We start from the raw sequence: 22,118 nt of genomic DNA, 5'->3' as shown, positions 1-22,118 counted from the left end.
CAGGTGGTGATGGTGTGCCAGTGATTTGAGGTGTGGTGTACTGGCGACAGCGATGGTGGTTGTAATGGATTAGGGTTACAGTGGGGCGCGATGGTAGTGGTGGTTATGGCGACGATGATGGTGGTGGTGAGCTGTGGATGTGGTGTGGTGCAGTCGATCATTGTGTTTTGGTGGTCATTTTTATTGTTGGTGATGGTCATGGTGGTGTTGTAGCGAGGGCGGGGTGTAATAGTGATTGTGACTAACTATTTGGTTGCTTCATGACTAAGTATTGGTGATTGACTGATATCGAGAGTGGAGTGTTTGGTATATATGATTAACTATTTGGTCTGTGACCTTAAAATTTGATAATCTATGACCAAAATAATAATAATAATAATCTGTGACCTCAATGTTTTGGTCTGTAACCTTAAAATTTGATAATTTGTGACTTACAAAATTTTTGATTTGTGACCTCGAAATAATCTGTAACATACAAATTTTTTAATTTGTGACCAATTAATTTGATTATATGTGACCCGTAAATAAATCTGTGATCATTAGTAGTGTAATTGTGATTTTATTATCTTTATTTGGTAAATATTTTTAATTAATTAATATATACCTGAATTTTGAAATTTCAAACTATCTATCTGATTTTTGAATTGGTGTAAACAATACACCTGAATTATGAATTTTTCCCTTTTTTCGAGGCCCTTAAACGCAAACTTTTTTTTTTTTAAAATTTAAGCAAGCCTAACAATCTTTAAGTAAATGTCATTTAAATGAATACTTTGTACAACCTAAAAAAAGAACTGGTATAGAAATTTTATTTTTCATTTTTTGAAGAGAACTCTACCTGTTTATTTAGCACTAATTTTCTGGTTTAATGAAAGGATACATGAAATGTCATCCCAAGGTATTAATTATATAAACAAATAACCAAGAACCCAAATGCATTTTTTTCTCTTCTAGCCTAAGCCTTCGCTCGTCTATTTTTCATCAGAGACAATTTTCCATCAATACTTGAAAGTTGTCTTTAGCCACCCAATTTAAGTATATTGATATAGTAATTGACAAGTTCTCCTTTTAACCTCTCTATTTGTCGGCACTTTTGAAACCTCGTACCAAAGTCTTCTATTTCACTAAAACTGATACTTAGCCTCCCCTTTCACAAAACCTGATATTCAATTTAGTCCAATCTTCTTCTATTCGCATCTGAAGCATTTGGATTTCTCTCATTACTTTTATAGCTCAAGCTAGCAGCCTCCAACACCCCATTTGGACTTTGGGGCACTGATGATGGAATAACACTAGTAGCCATATTTGTAGTAATGGAAGGTGACGAAGTACTACTAATTGATGTCAAATTTTGAATAAGTTCAATACACTTCAACACTCTTCCTTTCTCTACTCTTGTGAAATCAAATAGCGTCCTAACTCCTATTAATGTCCATTGTCTATATTTCTTCCCCTAAAGCATACATTACTATTGATTGCTGTAGCTAATTCAAATGGCCTCGAAGAATAAACGTTTTGATTTTTGAATCCAAATAATTCACCTTCAAGAAATGATGGAAGACACACACAAAAAGAGAGAGAGGCCTTTTTGGGGTTTTTTTTTTTTTTTTTAGGCCCCCAAACAGTTGAGGCCCCAGGCCTTTACTTGGTAGGCCTTGTCATCAGCACGAGGATACTGGCATCTTCTTCGATTAGAACATCATCTTCTGGGGGTTCAACTTTAAACCGATGTGAGAACCAAAAACGTCGAGATTGGAACACTTGTGGGTAGGGATGTCTAAAGGGTCGAGCGGCTCATCGGCTCGACCGCTCGACTTGTCAAAACCCGGCTCGCGAGCCCAAGCCCGAGCCAAGCAGGGGCTCAATTCCACTAGCCGAGCCGTACGGCCCACGAGCGACTCATGGGCACACGGCCCACGAGCCATTTTGACGAAAGGTTCAAAATGTGCAAATTTACAAAAAAAAAAAAAAAAAAAAAAAAATTTAAAAACTCACAACCTCGCGAGCGGCTCATGGGCTCGTGAACTCACGAGCTCGGCTCGTCTTTCACGAGCTACGACTCGGCTCGCCACTAGTCCGAGCCGAGCTCGTGGGTTAAAAGGCCGAGCCGGCTTGCCATCACTACTTGTGTGCAGTACTTGAAAAACCACAGGCCTCCGCTTTTGCTTGTACGGTACAGATATTGAATTAAGCCATGAAATTTAAGATCCAGAATAAAACTCATGATATCATGACAGATTGAAAAATTTTAAGGAAATACCTGGAAAGCTTGGGTGTTTGAAGGAGAGAATTTTTTATTTTATTTCATTTTATTTTTATTTTTTGGTAAAGAAGATGAAGTGGGATGGGATGTGGTGAAAAATAAAATTTTAAAAATTTGAAATCGTAGGTGACACAAAAAATTAAGGACCCGTTTGGGAGCGATTTTTTCTCCAAAAAATTGATTTTTTGAACGTTATTTCACTATTCCAACCGTTATATTTGACTTCTTCTCTCACGGGTGAACCTTACTTTCCTCCTAACGATCAAAAAATCAATTCTCAAAATCACTCATAAACAGACTCCGAATTTAATTTGTGAAAAAATAAAAGTTCGGATACTCAAATTACAATTATTTCTTTTAAATTTCGACATTTTTTACTATTTTAACGAAAAATTTTATGGATCTTGGCAGCAAGGAATTTTTCCCACAAAAATCTTCAAATAGACGAGATTTTATGCGATCTCCAATATATTGAGGATATATCGCGTTTATGGAAGTTTTCTGCCATTAAGCCAAAACAAAAACCTAGCATAGATCCTCCGCTGTGCAACTTAAATTACCAATGCTTTTATGGGACCGAAGCCAATATTCTAGGACGCACACACTAATAATGTAAACTTACTTAAATAACTGTTGCTCTTAAATGAAGAAATATTATATTCATTACAAGTCACAATCTGATCCAGCCCCGTCCATGCAAAGCCGCTAGTAAATCATTACCATTCACGAGATAATAAAATTCCAAATGAAGTTTACAGCATATTAGCACCGAAATGATAGTTAAACTCCATTATAAAGCGAACATCCAAACCCTTTGATTCCGAAAAAGCAAATTGAAACTGATGTCCAACACAGTAAACAGTAGCCAAAACAAAAATCAACACGGGAAATATGAATAACTGTTCTTCCATTACTCTTCCTCCTCAGCCTCATTCTCAGCAATGTTGAAGTACCTCAATTCATAAACATTTCTATCCTTGTTCGAAGCAATCACCCGCAGCCAATCACGCACATTGTTCTTCTTCAGATACTTCTTCGTTAAATACTTCAAGTACCTAAGCACAAAGTGATTAACAGAATAACAAGTCAGTTAATTGCATTATTGAACAACAAACAACAAACAACAAACAAATAGATCAAATAGCAGTATAGTACCATCAAACTAAGTAAATTACAAAAGTAGGCCCTTGTAAACACCACAATAATTCCTCGATGACATAAAAAGTTTAGCTCCTTTATCCTTTGATCTCTATTCAGCTTACTCAGCTCATTTACACCATTTTGGTTGAAAATCTAAACCTATACTTCCCCCAAGAAATATAAGGGTGCATTTGGTTTGGATTTCTGTTTCTGTTTTGAGGAATTATTTTAAAGTTGCAAAAAAAAGTGCTTGGTTTGTCATTCTCAAAAACTGTTTCTCAAAACAAAAAATTAGAAAACGTTTGGTTTAAAAACTTTAGAAATAATTTTATGATATTTTGGAAGAGCATCGATAGAGAGAGGGAGAAGGGTATTTGTATTTAGGTAAGTTTTTTGTGATTTTATTAATTATTTTAATTTGGGAAATTTTTAAGCTCATTTTCCTTGTTTTGAGTCTTTTAAGGGTTTTCATTGAAAACAATCAAAACATCAAAAAATCGTTTTAAGTTTTGTGTTATAAAATTTCCTTGTTTTCAAAACTGCATTTTTGAAAATAATATATCAAACACGTTTTGAGTATTTTCGAAAATTGAAAACTGAAAATAGCCTCAAAATGACAAACCAAACACACTCCAAATTTCTACCTTGATAGAATGAAAATGATAACTAATATACGATGACATAGTAGTGAATAAAAAACCAGACAGAATCTCCAGCAACTTCTGAAAACCTGTAATAAAGAATTAACTTCATTATGAGTAATTCTTCTCATTATCCTATCAAATCATGGCGTTATGAGTGTCTGTTCATAAATAACAAAGAAATTTGAGAAATGATCTTCCTTGTATTCCACACAGAGGTGTGCAACCTTTTACTCAAGATTCATTGAATCTTAGTGAGACGTAATGTCCAATTCTTATGAGCTTAAATAGCTGAATATTACTTCCCCTTCTGCTTCTTCCATTCCAAAAATGCAGCTTTTCCTCCGGACCCAAATTTCACAACGTCATTTTTCATAAGCAATCGACTGACCGGTGTAGTAAGAAAATAAAATGAAAAAGCATATTCAAAATAAGCATAAACTAATCTCTCCTGACTCGTGCTTAACTCTCAACGCATTGATTCTATATTTTGTCACAGCTCATTCCCCGTCAAGTAACTGTTTCCAAATCACTTAAATTCAAACAGCTCTAAAAAGGCACAATCAATTTAAAAGTAGTGTGAAGTTATAGAGTTACCGCTTCGAAAAGCTTGTCTCATTGGCAACTACGGTAATCTTGCTTTTGTCGCGAGTGACAGTAACAGAGTCACCGAGGGCACCGGGCTTGCCGCCGACCTTGATGCGTTCTTGGAGGAACTTTTCCAGAGAAGCAATGTCCATGATCTTATCCTCCACCGGCTTCGAGCAGTCAATCAAGAACGTCGATGCCTTCTTCTTCCCTCCCTTCACAGCGGCACCGGCTGCTCCTTTACTCATTTTCTTCAGTTGCAGTCAAATTCTTCCACAACAAACTCTGAAATAAATCGAAATAAATCCGTAAAATAACAAATTAGAAGCAAAGATCAAACACACATGAAGAAAGGAATATAAATATACGACAGGTGGATGTTCAGTAAGTAATACGAGCAGACCTAACGCGGACTCTTCCCGCTGAGAAGTGAGATTAACAGCCGCGAGATGAGTAGATGAATAATTAGGGTTAGGGTTTAAAATAGTACCCATGAATTGGGCCTGACACCTATCTGGTTCACGACCATATTTTAGCGATGTGGCCCAAATGGCCTCTAGTTCCAGTGATTTAATTTTTAGCTCCATTTGATAACCATAAAATAAATAGAAAATACACGAGCAAGTATTTAAAAATAAAAATTCAAAAATCAGGAATAAAGTTTATTTATCCAAAATCAGGTTAAAATTTCATATTTTGATATTATTAATTATATTATAAAATATTTTACTCCATTCAAACATTAAATCATTCTCTCTCTCGTATTATCCACTCCCTCTCTTTGTCCCCCTGTTTCTCCACCACCTTCTTCCTCACAGACCACGTCGTCAAAGACCATCTCTCTACTCATTTCATCATAAACGAAGTTCTTCATTGACAACACCTTTCCATCTATCCGTTATCTCCCTGCCTTTCCCTTAATTGAAGGTCATCGGTACACTCTCCTTCTCCAAGACTACAATCGATCATCATTAGAATCAATGACTCTAATAGTATCATTCCCTTCTCCTCTCCTCCCACTATTCTTTTTATCGTGATATGGTGATAAGCGTTGGTGGCGTGCCCATTGCCGTTGCTTTTAATCTATTAGTGGTTGATCCACGACAATGGAGATTTGTTATTTCCTTTTCTTTCCTTTTTTTTAAAAAATAAAATAAAATAAAATTCCAAGTTTGATTTCTTGGATGGTTATGATGGTGCGTGTGGCCAATGGTTGTTGTGGTGGTGTTTTTCGGTTTGTTGTGGTGTGTGGCAGTGATGAGGTGGTAGTGGTCGCAAGTGGGCTGTGTTGGTGATGGTGGCCCTATTAGACTATGTTGGTGGTGGTCGCAAGTGGCTGTGATGGTGGTAGCAATAGTGTTGGTGGTAATGTTATGTGACAAACTTTTTGGTGTATGTGACCAACTGTTTGGTTATATGTGATCAACGATTTAATTGTGACTTAAAAATTCGATAATTTGTAACTGAAAAATAATTCGTGACCAACTAAGTTGAACTTTGTGATCGACAAATAAGTTGTGACAAAAAAATTTTTTAACTTGTGACTAACGTAATAAACTATAACCTCTCAAATTTTTTTATTGACCTTACGAAATAATTTGCGACTAATTAATTTGATAATATGACCTATAAGTACACACACATGACCATTAATTATATAATTGTGACTTTAATATATTTAATTAATAAAATATTTTTAATTAATTAATTAGTACCTGAATTTTAAATTTTGAAACTTAAAACCTAAAAATTGAATTGCCCTATATTTATTGCCCGACTTATGAATTTTCCCCCGAAATAAAACTCTTTTTTCTCAAATTTATTTTTAATTGTACTTTCTCACAATAAAATATTTTACTTGAAAATTCAAAATTTTTTCTATTTTTTAATCACACATTTTTCAAAAAATCACTATTTCAAAACACACTTTTCCTTCAAAAACTTTTCTTACTGGTAGTCAGACAGGGCTTATTCATTTTGACCATGCCAAAAAAAAAAAAAAAAAAAAAAAAAAAAAAAAAAAAAAAGGGTTTGGGGGAAATTTTTTAATTTTTTTTTAATTTTTTTTTTAATTTCCAAAAAAAAACTAAACTAAACAAAATAACAAAATAAAAAAAAGGAGAATTTTTATTTATCAAAAAAAAAAAAAAAAAAAAAAAAAAAAAAAAAAAACACAAAAGTAATGTGTATGGTGGAAATTGTTGAATTTTTTTTGAATTTGTTTTTTACATTCCAACTTTAATCTTTTAAGTCCAGATCAATCAGACTTTATTTTTAGTGATATAGGGTGAATTATACCTTCCCTATAAGCTATAACTTTTGGATAAAATGATGATAATACTCTATAACAATGCTATCGAAGCTAGAAATCCCATATTTTAGTTGAAGCTTTTTTAAATAAAGTGGTGGAAATGATAGGTTGAAGTCCTTTCTTCGATTAGTATTTTGTAAAAACAACATTGTAAATTGACATCCATTTATTCCCGTGTTACAATTCGAAACAATTATCTAAGGTTCGATGATCATATAGGATATCACAAATTATATACTCGATGGTTCGGGTATACTAAGACACAATTCGTGATGTGATAAAAAAAAACATGTCGTTTACAATCAATACATAAAGTTGGACGTTTTATGTTAGTAAAATTACATTGTTCTTATTAAGATTTGTCTAGATTTTGGAATAAGAACAATAATGTGTTTCGATGCCTATTGAACGAGACTGTGTAGATGACTCATTTGTGACCGCTCGAAATGAGATTCTACTCGATTATCAAACAAATCACCTAAATCTTGAGCGAGTAATGTACCTTTAATTGCTAGTTCAAAATTTTTGAGATACCAATGAGTGAAGTCTTAATTAAAAGATTGATCTCGGAGCTTTGAGAATCGGGCCGAAACAATTAGAGATCATAGACTTGTGACGGTGGAATTCATTAATCATTAAGATGAGATGATCGTCACTCTAAGGTATTTTTCTTAGGCAAATTGAATCTGAGCTCAGTAGTCTGATAATGGGATCGTTGGACTTTATATTGTGATTTGATCACAACGAATTTGTTGTATGAAAATGAAACTTAAAAGCTAATACATGTTGAAATGCAAAATAGTCATTTTGCCAATTTCAACATATTGATGGTCAAATAAGGGTCGACTTGTGGAACGATAATAAGATGATATTGTTATTGGATCAAAATTTGCTTTTATAACTATCACTCAACTTGAGAGTGTAATCTGGATTTTTTGGTAGAATGGGTCGGGATTAATAGAAGTATTTCAATTGGTCAAGAGTTGACCCAATTAGAAACATCTATTGGAGTTTGAGTCATGTAAGTCTAGTTAGGTCCGTCTCTTGACTCCAATAAAGGTATGTGACTTAATTGGTCCACTACAATAAAGTTCAAAGAAATTTATGCAATTTTCAATCCCTGATTGAGTATTATAAATAGGCCCTTTACGCGCACATTTTTATATGCTTTTAGGGTTAGCCATATTTTATATCTCAAAAAAGGGAGGCACCTAAAGGAGAACAAAGAAGAAGGTTTAAGGGATGACGCATTTGGCTTGATCATTAAAAGCTCCTGTGAGGTAATCATTTTCCCTTTCATGTATGAGGATTAAAAGCATCCAATGATCTCAAGGTGATCTAACATCCTTATTCATATGGGTTTAATCTTCAAAGGAAAATTAGTTTCTTACTGTGATGATTAAATCCAATAACCAACACGAAATTCCGCACATCAGTTTTGGCTAATGTACAGTTCCATTGTTCGATTTTCATGTACAATTTTAGTATTAAGGTCCATTTGATAGCACCAAATTTCATGAAAAATGTCACATTCGAGGAATCCGTTTTCTACTTTGGCTGTTTGATATGAAAGTGGAATTGAAGTTCGAATTTCAAGCTACAAACACGTAGGGTCCGTTTAATTGCAAAGATGGAATTGAATTGCCTAGAAAACGAATTCCAGGGAATTGAATTGTCTAGAATTGTTTTCTTGAGAATTGTAAATTATTGTTTTTGATTGGTATAATTTTTCATGTGGAAAATGTTGAAATAAAAGTGTTTTTTAATGTTCGTTTGATTTTGTTTTACATGAAAATTGTCAATTAAAGGGAAATATTTTTTTACAATAATTCTTAGAATTGGTTCCCATTACCAACAAAAAAAAAGACGAAAAAAATAATAATCGCTACAGTAGGGTGAAATTTGAATTCTCACGATATATGGTGAGAATTCAAATTCCACTAAAACAAGGAAAATTCCAAGTTCCAAGAAATCCAAGAAATGCAATTCTATAGAAAATATAAGGTATCAAACACCAAAAGTTGGAATTTCCAATTCCAATTCCATCTTTTTTTTTTTTTAATTTCCATGCTATGAAACACTCCCTTATGGTCCGTTTGATTGCAATGGTGAAATTTGGGTGGAAAGAAAACGAATTCCAGGGAATTGAATTGATGGGAAATTGTTTTCCCGAGAATTGTAAATTATTGTATTTGATTGATATAATTTTTCACGTGAAAAATATTTCAATTAAAGTGTTTTTTGATGTTCGTTTGGTTTTATTTTACATGAAAATTGTCAACAAAATAGATAAAATTTACTGGTATTGGAGATAGAATTTGTTTCCATTACAAAAAAAAAAAAAAAAAATCCAAAAATCATCTATATTTTGGTATTCGTTTGACTTTGTTTTATATGAAAATTGTCAATTTAATAGATATCATTTTTTTACAATTGTTCCTAAAATTCCTTTCCATTGCCAAAAAATTAAAATTAAAAACCTAGAACTCATTTTCCCACCATATAGGTGGGAAAACCAATTCCTTGATTGTGAGGAAACAGGCGTGTGTGAGGCTTGCATGGAAAATGAATTCCATGGAACTTCTTCCCCATCAAACACTCAAATTTGCCAAAGATGGAAATTAATTTCCACTTTCCATGGAAACAAACGGTGCCTTAAAGCATATTTTTGGTCAATTCCATGAAAATTGAATTCTTAATTTGGTAGTTTATTATTTTCCAACTTATATGAAATTGATTTGCATTTTTCACTTTTGCAATCAAACAGACCTTTAAATTATTGGATCGGCTCTAATTTATTGGTGTTGGATGAAAACTAGGTAGGAAAATGCTCGTTGTACCGGCCAGATGCATCCGAGATGGGTGGAGTGGGGGTGGGTGATTATTTATATACAAAAAAAAAAATAAAAAAAAATCTCCCACCCCCTTGTATATTTTTGGCCTTTACATGCCCTGTATAGCCAGCATTTCCCAACTAGGTATTCATGTATTGCTTTGCTTTATTCTATTAGAACCAGTTGAAATAAGGTTTTATCCATCGGTGGTGGTGGAAAAGTAATATTGATGAGCTCATATTTGATAGGAGTAACATACGCTCTGCAAATTGTACCCGAAAATAAGAATTGGAAAATAAAATATGAGTATGCGATTTTTTATAAAAATATTAGAGCGCCCCTTTAGCCTGTTTTGTAACTCAGGGCGTCTAATTAACACTTTCGGGTCTTCACCTTAAAAAAGAAAAGAAAGTTACTCAGAAAGTATGGAAAATTAAACTGCCATATAGAAATTAAAAAAATAATAATAATAAATAAATAAAAATCTTATAACCATTTAATAATAATGAAACCATGATACAGGAAGGTCATCTATAAATGAAATATTAAAAATGGAAACAAAATAACCCTAACACAAGAAATGTCACATGCTACCAATAAAAAATTGAATTTTTAGAGCTAAGGGGGAGGTATAAACATTGCACTTTTGCAAGAAACATCTGTTGCCTCTCCACAATGTAGTCTGTCCATCTAATCTTTATGTGAATAAGCATTCAAAGGAAGGAACTTAGCATGTGGATTTGCATTTTTTCCAGCTTTACGGTCATAGTATTCGACCACTGCAGCTCCAGCCAGCGCAGCCAGTGTAAGAGCCTGTGCGTGCAACCTGAAATTTTTTCAGAGCTTAGTACAGGTGACGAATTTTCCAACCTAAAAAGAACCATTCACAATAGTTATTGTATCCACAAAAGCAGGAAAAATGATAAAATTGGGATGCTGATCAGAGTTAATGTTATGATCTGTGTGATGAAATGAAAATGAAACGAACCACAAAAACACCCGGCCTACTCTTCTAAAATGAAAGGCGCCTTTGTATATTGTCATCCATGATCAAATCGTATTTTTCGTGTATAGCAATTTTGAAAACATTTGAAACCTAGGAATCATTCAAGGCCTATACTCAAGTAGATGCTAAATGTTGATATTTTTGTCAACAACTAAAATCTATGCTTTATTCCCAATAAAACTTAAGATCCACCATATCAATTTTCTATATTTGATCCTACATGACACCCCATCTGCTTAAAGATCGAAAAAAATCAAATCTTTGCAACTACGTCAAGCCATGTTAGTTTTGATCTACGTCTTCTGAATAACAGGAGCTTCGTTGAATTGACTAAAGATATGCCCAAACCATCTAAAACTTCATTCCCTTGATTTTTCGATTCACTCCCAAGTGTTAGCCTATCCATCACAATGGACTAACACCAATCTTTCGTTTTTACTTCTTTTAGCATCACTCAATTCAATAAAACAACAGATTAAAACATCATAGAGGCTATGGAAATTTTATGATATCAATCCACAGTTCTAAATGGCCATAGAAATCCCTGAAACGAAGAATTAGATATATTGATGAAGATTGACAAAAAAAGGTTACCTAGCGTGAATGATCTTGACACTAGTCTTGCCAGGCTGAGACCAATTGTAAGTCAAGGATCCAATTACACCGCTCGCCCACAAAGTCCCTTTAATTTACAAATTCAAATCATCAGCAGAAATCCAAATCAATAATAACATCCGCGTATAAAAATTCAATCCTAAAACTTCATTCGCAAATCCAGTTCGGTTCGTAAAGAACTTTCTAATTGACAAAATCGTAACAAAATTGAACCAAAAAAATTGGTCATTTGATATATCTAAAACCTCACCAACTGTACGGAGCTTGTGTTCGACGACCCATTCTCTGATTGATTCAAATTTTGAGTTGGTATTGGTGGTGGATTCCGCCATATGTTTCGGATGGAGAATTAATGTGGTCTGTTGATTAAAATTTAGAGAGAACGCGTAACGAAATGCGAAATCGGATGCGTTTTATGGGAGGAATTAAAAAGGAGGCGAAGAAGGGGTAGAGAACGCAGACTTTGCAAGTGAAAAATCAAATCGAAATTGCTTATTCCTTTTTTGACCACATGTTTTTCATATTTTCTTATTCTTCTGGTAATTAAATATTATTAGTATAGTAACATGTTGTCCTTTGTTTAGGCTTATATTGCTTACAATTCAAGCTAGAAGCAAAATTTTTCAAGTTTGTCTACTTGTACATCAATGTTGACCCCCTTTTGTGATTGGTGCTCACGATTTTTTTATTCATCGAGGATGAAAATGTCTATACGCACCTCAATGTATAAATAGAAAAATCCAAACTTTTTAGGATTAAATTATTTGTCAACATTACACTATGGTGTTCAGTCCCTTCACATGTTGAGGAGACTCACATGAATTTTTTAATTGTGGACACCCTTACATCATTGTGACGGGGCGGTGGGCGGTAAGAATGTATAGTCCAACTTTTCAAAATGAAAACTCAAATAGAAATTGGTTCTTTAAAATTTTTGATTTGGTGTCACATGCATTCATTGATGAAATGATTTTGAAATAAGTCACAGTTGGTCTGATTTACAATAAAACAATTTTTTTGTATTTTATTTTGCAAAAATTAGACTCAAATCTTAACATCTAAAATAAAATATAAAATTTTAATGTAAAAATTAATAGTTTGGTAAATTGTCCATACTAAATACCAATAGTTAAAAAATTATCCTTATTCTATAACCCCAATTGTTAATACTCTAATTTGATTTTGTTAGTATTTATAACTATCAATAAATTGTGAAAATATTTAATTATTATTGAAATAGTGATGATAAAGCAATTACAAGAAAAAAAATATACGATCACTACAGTTTAAAAATTAACCTAACCATAGGTTTAGCTTTGAGAAACTTCAAACTATTTTAAATGATTTGGTTTAGATTTTCTTAAAATCATTTGTAACCATTCAGTTAAAAATTTGTCAAAAAGCGACCAAATTGAACCTCTTGCGCTCGTACTATAACCAGTTAACATATGTTGTGGTGGTTTTCAAACAATCTGATTTTTTTTTTTTTTTTTTTTTTATGGCCCCGTTTGTTTCTCATTTATGTAAAAATGAGAATAAAAAATATAGCCGTTTCGAGCCCCACATAAGAGATAGAAATTCAAATACGGTGACTTGATGTGATGGATAACAGTCATTTTTTATTTTAATGTAGAAAGAATGAGAAACAAATGGGAGCTATATATTTTTCTCCTTAAAAACTACGTGGCTGGTCATTCACTAAAACTAGACGACATCATTTTGCATTTTATCTTTAAAAAATGCTTGTTGTACATCATCAATTACAAAATCTTTTTACAAATTGATAAGCGATAAAAAAGAAAGAAGATAATCAATTTTATTGATGAAATTTTGACCCAATCAAATTTCGTCACATCATTTATTGATAAGTCAATCTGTAAGATGAGATATACATATACCACAACCATTTATCTTTTGAATAGTGCTACTTGTATATAAAACTTACATAATAGTTCACATATAGACGATATGTCAAAAAGAAGGAATTTTTTTTTTAAGACAATACTACTTGTACACCTTCGATGTATATAATAGAGGACACTTTCCTCATATTGAGGGAGCTCACATATATTATATTATGTATGGGCCTCCTCCATGTGAGGGGATGTTAACAACTATGTACATGAAAATTGTACATGTAACACAACCTTTTTTCTTTGGTTGAAGTCTGATCAGCAATACGTCTGGACAGAGTCCATTACAAGATCAAAAGAATTAAATTCATAATGCATAATAATATTGAAAATAAAGATTTTTCAATTTCATTAAAATTCAAGCTTGAACAAGATATGACCAATGACCAATACAAAATCGTAATATCAATGTAATCTGTATAGTCTTGCTAGAAATGGTAGCAATGAAATAAGCTAACTGCATTAAGAACTCATTTAGTAGTAAGCATAAAACCAAGAATTGCAAAGGGTAATGCATTTGGAACTTCATAAGCTTAAAAGGGTCAATTACAGATACAGGAAACTTTGTGTAAACTCTCAATAATGGCAGCATTTACTATTTAGAAAGAAACAGCATAGTAACAAACATATGATAAAACAGTGGGTCTGTCTATAACCAATTCATACCAAGTGATTACGAGAAGGAAAGTAAACTATGACTCGGAAAAATAAACCAATGCTCTCTAGTATCCCGTCTAATTTCTTCGTCGTCATCTTCTTCCTTTCAACTCTTCCCTTTTCTTGACGTTTTTCACCTCAAGCAACTCAAACATGATCGCTCTGTAAAATTAATTAGATACAAAATGTTGAGCGTCATTCCCAAGAATGCACCTAAAGAAGGAGAAGCCAAAACATAAGCCTGACAACAACTTACAACTAAAAACAATGTCATAAAATTTATATCTCAATGCTGTTACCATTTCAGAGAAGCTTATATCATATAGTGTTGGGGAAATTTACACCAATTACGGGTATATTATATTCACAAAAGCATACCGTTATTTGCGTGAAATCGAAAAGTAATTTCGACTTACCGAAATAAGGTTTGAGAAGCAAAACATAAAAGTTACTGAATCTTAATGCATGGATATGGATTCATCCCTTTCGATTCTTGAACAAAAGCAAATTGTTCTTTTAATCGAACCTTGCAACATAAACATGTAAACAATGTTAATCATTTCTGAAATCAAAAGAAATCAGAAAACTGTAGGAAGAAAGATGCAAGTGATGAATTTTTGGTCGAGGCAAGTGTTTGACACTTGGTCCTTAAGATGAATTTGCCCCGCATCGGTGCTAACGGTTTTTCGACAATCATCTCTCAAGATACAATAACCATGTCAAGCCATAGGAGCACTCCGAATGGCTTCGACCAACGAACTCGAACGGAATTTCCTCTCTACCAAGGAAATGCATGAAAATGCTATAAAATTAGAAAGAAGAGAATTGCAAGAGGAGAATGAGTGCTCAATGCAATTGGTGTACCCAAAACTATGTCCATATGATTCTATTTATAGATGTAGAAAGGGTGCAAATGAAGTAGTGTGAACCAAAACATATATCCTTTCAAAAAGTTGCAACACTTGGCCAAAACCTCCACCTTTCGAAAAGTTGCAACACTTCATTTCTTCCAACTTTGGTCCGCAATTTCTCATTCATCCAGAATTGCTTTCGAGATTCCAAATATACGACGACGATCTCCTCGACGATTAGAATAAGTTTGTCTATTTACTTTTATAATGTGACCATCGGATCAAGTCCAAATATTTGGTCGAAATTGACACGTAGTCACATCTTTTCATTTTTCACTTTTACACACCTTTCTAATTTTTGGTTAATTATTTGAACCAAATCCAACAATCTCCCACATGAATGGAAAATCGAGTATACAAATGTAATACTATAATATGATGCAAGTAGAGAGGGAGTGGAAAGCCACTGCATCGGGGATAGTAGCTTCTGACCTTGAACCTCCTGTAGTGAAATACCATCGGACTTACTCAGCTAATTGGTGGACGTGATGTCTTGAACCATTCAGCCTTTAGTGTAAGTCAAGACAACGATACTCACACAGATATCTTTCCTAAACCGTTCATGGTTCTCATGACTCGATTTATTGCGGCCCTGAACCCTTCTTGATTCTGCGAGTGTTTAAAGAATTCAAGTTTTGAATAATTCTCATTGAAGCGGCCCCACTTCACACTCATATAGATGACCTCCTATTAAGAGTATTCTGCCCTACTCCACTTGACTTAATCAAAATATAGGAATCATTAAAAGATTATCTTAACCTCTTAAAACTCTGCAGAAAATACTTTAATATTATAGGAATAAGTTAGGAAACTATTTTCCTTAGTGCTTCATGGAATCCTCATAACTTAGTTGTCCCTTTGAACCAAGATCTTGAGATCTCTAGTCAACAAGGTAGGGTTACCATTACAAGGATTCTAACGTAGTAGACTTTACCTCATTCCCTTCTATATATAGTATTCTTGATCTCTCTTAGTAAATCTCTTTAAAGGTATCACGAGTTTATACCATTGAGATCAACTGCTTAATGATATTACGTCTATGACTTATACGTCTAGATTTACCATTACTTGTGACTTAATATCTTATCAAATATAGCTAGCCAACGATCGATTCATTTGATAGATAAAAATTTTCGTCTTCTACTCATAGCCAAGTTTTTTTCAGCATTTTTTATATTAATTTAAGAAGTGAACGTAAACTGCTGCCCGAAAATTGTTATACTATGGACGGCTGCTGTGATTGGTTGGTTGGTTGTTTTACTGCAATTTTAAAAGTTAATTTTTCCAATAGTCATTCAAGTATGTGTAGAAGTTGATAAAGGTTACCGAAATATTTTTCTTACATATTTAGTCCTTGGTGAAAAAATTAAAATAGGGGTCCTTAACTTTTCTAAAAGCGAAAATATAGTTCTAGGATTTGAATCTTGACACCACGTTTCTCAACGAAGGAACGCGTCTAATTACTAGTCAAATGGCACATTATATTCTTGTTTATGTAGTAAGCCTACCAAACCTCACTCATCAAATGGTCTCCGTGTAGTTATTGTCCTGAATGGTTTTAAAAGTTTGGGATAGAGCACAAGATGAGTGAGGTAGATTTTGCAGAATAAAAAATTTTACTGGTTTTATTTATTTTGAATTTTTTCTATATACTTATTTTATTTAATATTGGCGGAGGTGCGGATAAAGAAATTATCTGTCCTAGTCATGAAATCATTCCAATGGAGGGTAGCGATATTGCAGATTTTGAAGGTATAATATACTAATATTGCAATATAATTTCAAAAATAGCTGAAAGAATCTGCAATAACATTGATCAAAAGAAAAATATAGATTTTAATTTATTTGTAAATGCTTTAAATTTTCAATGTTAAAAATCGGCTTGTTGCATACGCATGAGGTGTTTCATGTATTTTATGAAGTGGAAATTACACCAAACCATACTCTAAATATTCAACATTCTAAAATCGGGTTGAAAGTTTGACATTTCAAAAATCAGAATTTTTTTATATTAATTATTTTAAAAAAAAATTAATAACTGTTTCCTTATTTCACGTGTTTAAAAAAATGAAAATTGTATATTTTGCATAATCTCCATCCACGTTCATTCCATAAACTCTTCCTACGTTCATTCACATCTCCATATATCGCGACTTTCACGGCCCTTCATTCAAGCACTAATCTACCATTCATCGTAGTTCATTTCCCGGCAAAGTCGTGACAATCGTCGTCCACCATCAAATTTACTTCCATTAAATAGAGTTCGAGCAACTTTCTTATCTGACTGAATGACCACAAATTCAAACATATGTTGGATTGCATAAAACGATAAGTTCAATTTCATAATCTTCTTATTACATTCTAAATTGTTGTGTCTTACGTTTAATAGGTGAATTCTCATGGATTAAAAGGAAGTGAAGGAAAGAAGAGAAAACTGGGCGAAAATGGCAATATTTAAAGTACGTGGATGAAAGTGGCCATTGAAAGAAAATTGGAGAGCAATTGGAATCCTTTAGAAAGTCAAACATTGTGGGCTAGGTTACCACTAATATAAATACACATGCTGGCAAAAATAAAAGGAGAAGAGGGGAGGATAGATACAAATTAATTGGAGACGGCAGCTTGGCAAAAAAGGGGGCTGAATTTGGAATCCAAAAATCACAAAAGAAGGGCTGCGGCTGGAGTGTATATATATATATATATATATATATATATATATATATATATATATATATATATATATATATTTATAGATGAATATTTGGTTTATGAAATTTTAAACTTGTTTTCTCATTATTGAAATTGGCTATACTTGTGTTCTTGTTTATGAAATTTTTCCTTTTATGAATTTACTATTGCAAATATAGTTAAGATAGCCTCTCTCAGTTGGTGGCGCTCGTAAGCGTGCATCCTTTAAAACATTTTAAAGTTCAAGAAATGAAAAAAATGACCTTCGTTACAAGGCAGATATTAGAGGAAAATATGTGCTCTTTGTATTAAAAACTATATTATTTAACTGTTCCTTTAAAACATTTTAAAGTTCAAGAAATGAAAAAAATGACCTTCGTTACAAGGCAGATATTAGAGGAAAATATGTGCTCTTTGTATTAAAAACTATATTATTTAACTGTTTACATTCTCTCACAAGTATTGTCCAACTATTTTTTCTTGAATCTTTATTTGGATGTTGTATAAATGAGTTCTCATAGCCTTATATAGCTACACTTCATTTGAACAAGAAATGAAAATTCATCGTATCCAACGGCAGGGATTAGCCCTCTTAACATTTTCTACGACAAAGTATTTCTTTCTAGCAAATTCTAATTATATTGTACTATAATCTCCTACAGTATCAAGGACAATTTTAACCTTCTCCTTAGAATGCTCCAATAAGTCACTTTAATGGAAGGCTATGAGGCTTGATTTCCTGATATTGTTCCACATGATTTTAGAGTCTCGCGCAAACCCTTTTCAAGCCCCTTTAAACATATAGACTGCGGGCCTACACTTTTTGTTGGCCGTAGTGCTTGTTTGCGATCCTTGCATCCAAGTTCCAACCATTAGCCACACTAATAAAAGGTTGTTCTAAATTTTCAAACTCGAAATAACTATTTCCACTAATTTAAAATTAGTTTTTTTAACTACTAAGGTCGATTTTGAAAAATCAAACGCTCATTACAATCTCATTGAGGTTTCGAATCTTTGAAACATCTACGTCTCCCTTTTTTGACAAAAAAGATCATGTTAGACATTAACTAGTTTGGATGCATGTCCTTTTGTTTTCACTACTAAAAAACATCACTCCAGGCACGAATTTTCCATTTCTAAAATCTCGATATCTGTTGCTATTACTCTTTACGAACGAAATATTTGCAATCACAAATCCGTTAGAAATTTGAGGGTCGCTAATAGTTAAAGAGTAAACATTTTACTAACGAATTTTTCGTTGTTAAAGTGTGAATCTTTTACCAACGAAATTTTCGTTTGTAAAAATTTTAACTAATACCAACTGACTTTTCGTTGATAAATGTCTACCATTACAATTGGTAAAAATCAATGTTGTAAATAGTCCCATAGATACGAGGCATTATTAAAAAAAAAAATTTATTTTTTATTATTGCTATTATTATTTATTTAATAATTCTAATTTTTTTTAACTTTTAACCAACCGAATTGAAATGCCAAAATATTGTTTAACCACAAATTAATTTATAGAGGGTAAGTTAGAAGACTTTGTTGTGAACTTTCGATGTGGGATAAGTAAATTATATTTACCAACGAATAATCCGTTTCTAATTACCAACGGAATATCCGTAGGTGAAAGATCTAAACGTTAAATGATTACATGAGGGACGGAATATCCCGTTGGTAAAGTGATATCATCATTACCAATGAAAAATTCATTGTTGATTATCGTAGTTGAAAAAGACTTACTTTTACCAACAGATAATCCGATTCTAATTACCAACGGATTGCATCCGTTGATAATATTCGGTACGTCATGAAAGATCCAAATATTAAATGATTATATGAGGCACAGAATATTCGTTGGTAAAGAGATATCTACGTTACCAACGAAAAATTCGTTGTTGATTATCGTATCTGAAAGTGAATAACTTTTACCAATGGATAATCCGTTTTTAATTACCAACGGATTCTATGTGAAAAACTATTTTTTAGTAGTGTTTGTTTATAAGTGGGATAAAATTGGGGTGAGCTCTTAACCATTAGGAGACCACGTGAGAGTTACTTGTATTTTTAACGGTTTAAACTAACGGTTTTTATCATAAAATGAACTTGGGAACTAACATATGAAAAGGTTCGATACTCTATCACAAGATTTAAATGTTAGGAACCTCCACTTGAATAATCACCAACAATAAATCAAAATCAACTCACCATAATAGATACTAATTAAAGGCAGAATTAAAAAAAAAAAAACTATAATTCAGAGTTAAGATCATCTCTAAGAAACTTTTTAAAAATAAAATATTTATATCTTAAAAAGTCAATCCTTGAAATTAATCACAATAGACTCTTTAATTTAATTTTTAAAATAGATGGTGGGTTTGGCTCTCCATGTTTGGAGCCAAGCCACCTTACGTTAATTGTTCTTAATGAATGACATATTTCAATCCTCAACTTCTTTAGTTCTTTTTTTTTTTTTTTTTTTTTATTTTTTTTAAAAAAAATTTAAATTAATGTTTTGTTTACTCCTACAAACTATTTGCCATAAAAGTCTTCAAGCACTTATCCTCGTAGTAACAAATATCGTTTGAGATCAGCAATTAATGATTGTGTTCAACCTTCCATTTTAATTAAATAATTTTATTGCTTATTTCTTCTAGTTTCTTGTTCTTTATCAACTTTTGATCAATAATCTTGAACAATATTTTCAACATAGAGAACGAGACAACCATGGCTTTGATAAAAATAAGGAATCAAGACCTTGTGAGACTTAACAGATTTGATTTTTTTTTATATATTTTTTTATTTTTTTAATGTAATTTAACTACAAACCTCCTCAATCAAAGAACACAAACCAATATATCATGAAGTTAAATCTATATTTTCTTTGTAGTTTAACTTCATTTGAAGTGATTTTATAGAAAGCACAACTTTTAAGCAAGACAAATGTCTGGAATGCCGTCAATTATTTTCAACTTCGTTGCATACTCGAGATGGAGATTAGCGAAAGAGCAGAATATAAGTGCTAAGTTGGATCACTGAGAGCAGATGGTATGCTCTATTCTGATTTGATCATTCTGAAGACATGGTTCACTGATGTTCTTCTCAATTTTATTCTTGGCCATGCTGGCCTCATCTGGTAGCCGGAAGAGAGAGTTCTTTTTACAGGCTGTGGGGGAAACCTCTTCAAAATGCGAGCAGGCATTATTGTTATTATTTGCAAAAGTTAAACGAGTCGAAAGAATAATATTTGTGCATGCTGCCTTGGATTGTTGCATTTAAGTCTAAGAACATTTGCAGGAGTTTTTCTGCAGGTTGTGCATTGAGAAATCCCGGTTGAATCTTTCAACTGTATGTTATGGCTTAGCTCTACAACAATAAAATTAACAAACTACTTGGTTATTCTAATACTGGAAAGAAAATGGCATCGCTAATATTTTGTACACGCTTCAAAACTATTTGTCATTTTTAAGTATTTCTAGACATGACTACTAGCAGTAGACGCCTCTTGAAGGGTTTTGAGCCTCAATGACATTAATATCGTTATTTTTAAGTATCGCTATGGCAATTTCACTCTCATTTTGCAATCTTTTAACATTTCAAAACAACATTATCGGACGTCACTAACATTTTCAAGCGAGAAACCTTGACTCGGCTAGACAAACGGGTTCAAAGCATCTAATGCAACTAGTTCTAGTCGCGGTAAATCAAGTACAAGCACGTACATTCCTTCAAGAAAAACATTCAGTCTCCATAAATAATAGAAAGTAGAACCAATTTCTTTGATTCATCCCTAGCCTAATTAGATTCAACTATGTTACACTTTTTAGTTATTGAAAAAACGCAAGAACTCTCTTTTGGATTCAGCAAACAACTCTAAAAGATCAAATGATACAACATAGTTTGCTTGTCCTTCAACATTAGAGTGGTATGCTTGAAAAAAATAATTTCACACAATTAGAAAAATATCACGAAAAACATGTCTAACCTTCTCACGTCTTCAAGATATGAACATATAACCCCCTAGGGTATCAAACGAGTCAAAACATGAATGTGCAAAAATATGCGAGATCCAACAATAGATTTCTTATACTCTCAAAATATGAAGTTACACGGTATTACATTTCACTATTTAAATGACGTGTTAATCAAAATATGAAGTAATCGGTATTATGTTTCACCATTCACATGTCAATTGAATAGCGACGAACAACAATGAATTCCATACTTCGAAAGTACTACAAAATTTGTCGAGGTGCAGCTTAAAGTATGGGCTACAGGGCCAAAAAAACTCTGCTGACTGGCACTTTTCGACACCTTTTATCGAAATATGTCCCAAAAATATATCTATGAATCAATTTGTGAAACAAGACATTTTTTTAACCTGATTTAATTTAACTGGTTTTTTTAATTCAAAATCTTATAAAGTCCATTTTACCTTTACTAAGTCAAACATTTTTTCTTCCTTAATCAAGTCCAGGTTCGTCATTAATAGGACAGTAAAAATACTAAACAATATGCTTCTAAACACAAAAAACCCGGAAAAGAACC

General features: G+C 32.7%; 2 protein-coding genes across 2 annotated transcripts; both read right to left on the bottom strand.

Moving 5' to 3' along the window:
- Nucleotides 1-2,907: 2,907 nt before the first annotated feature.
- Nucleotides 2,908-5,150, bottom strand: LOC111410033 (60S ribosomal protein L22-2-like). Its single transcript, XM_023040190.1, has 3 exons — nt 5,036-5,150; nt 4,642-4,917; nt 2,908-3,318 (listed from the first exon to the last, which is right to left on the bottom strand). The coding sequence occupies exons 2-3, from the start codon at nt 4,878-4,880 to the stop codon at nt 3,174-3,176; spliced, it is 384 nt and encodes a 127-aa protein (XP_022895958.1). The 5' UTR covers nt 4,881-4,917; nt 5,036-5,150; the 3' UTR covers nt 2,908-3,173.
- Nucleotides 5,151-10,251: 5,101 nt separating this feature from the next.
- LOC111410032 lies at nt 10,252-11,888 on the bottom strand. Its single transcript, XM_023040188.1, has 3 exons — nt 11,649-11,888; nt 11,378-11,465; nt 10,252-10,603 (listed from the first exon to the last, which is right to left on the bottom strand). The coding sequence occupies exons 1-3, from the start codon at nt 11,728-11,730 to the stop codon at nt 10,468-10,470; spliced, it is 306 nt and encodes a 101-aa protein (XP_022895956.1). The 5' UTR covers nt 11,731-11,888; the 3' UTR covers nt 10,252-10,467.
- Between the last annotated feature and the right edge of the window lie 10,230 nt (nt 11,889-22,118).

Source organism: Olea europaea, chromosome 15 (assembly GCF_002742605.1).
Source record: "Olea europaea var. sylvestris chromosome 15, O_europaea_v1, whole genome shotgun sequence".
Lineage (NCBI taxonomy): Eukaryota > Viridiplantae > Streptophyta > Magnoliopsida > Lamiales > Oleaceae > Olea > Olea europaea.
Note: the sequence above shows the minus strand (reverse complement) of the source record. Positions and strands in the feature narration are given on the sequence as shown.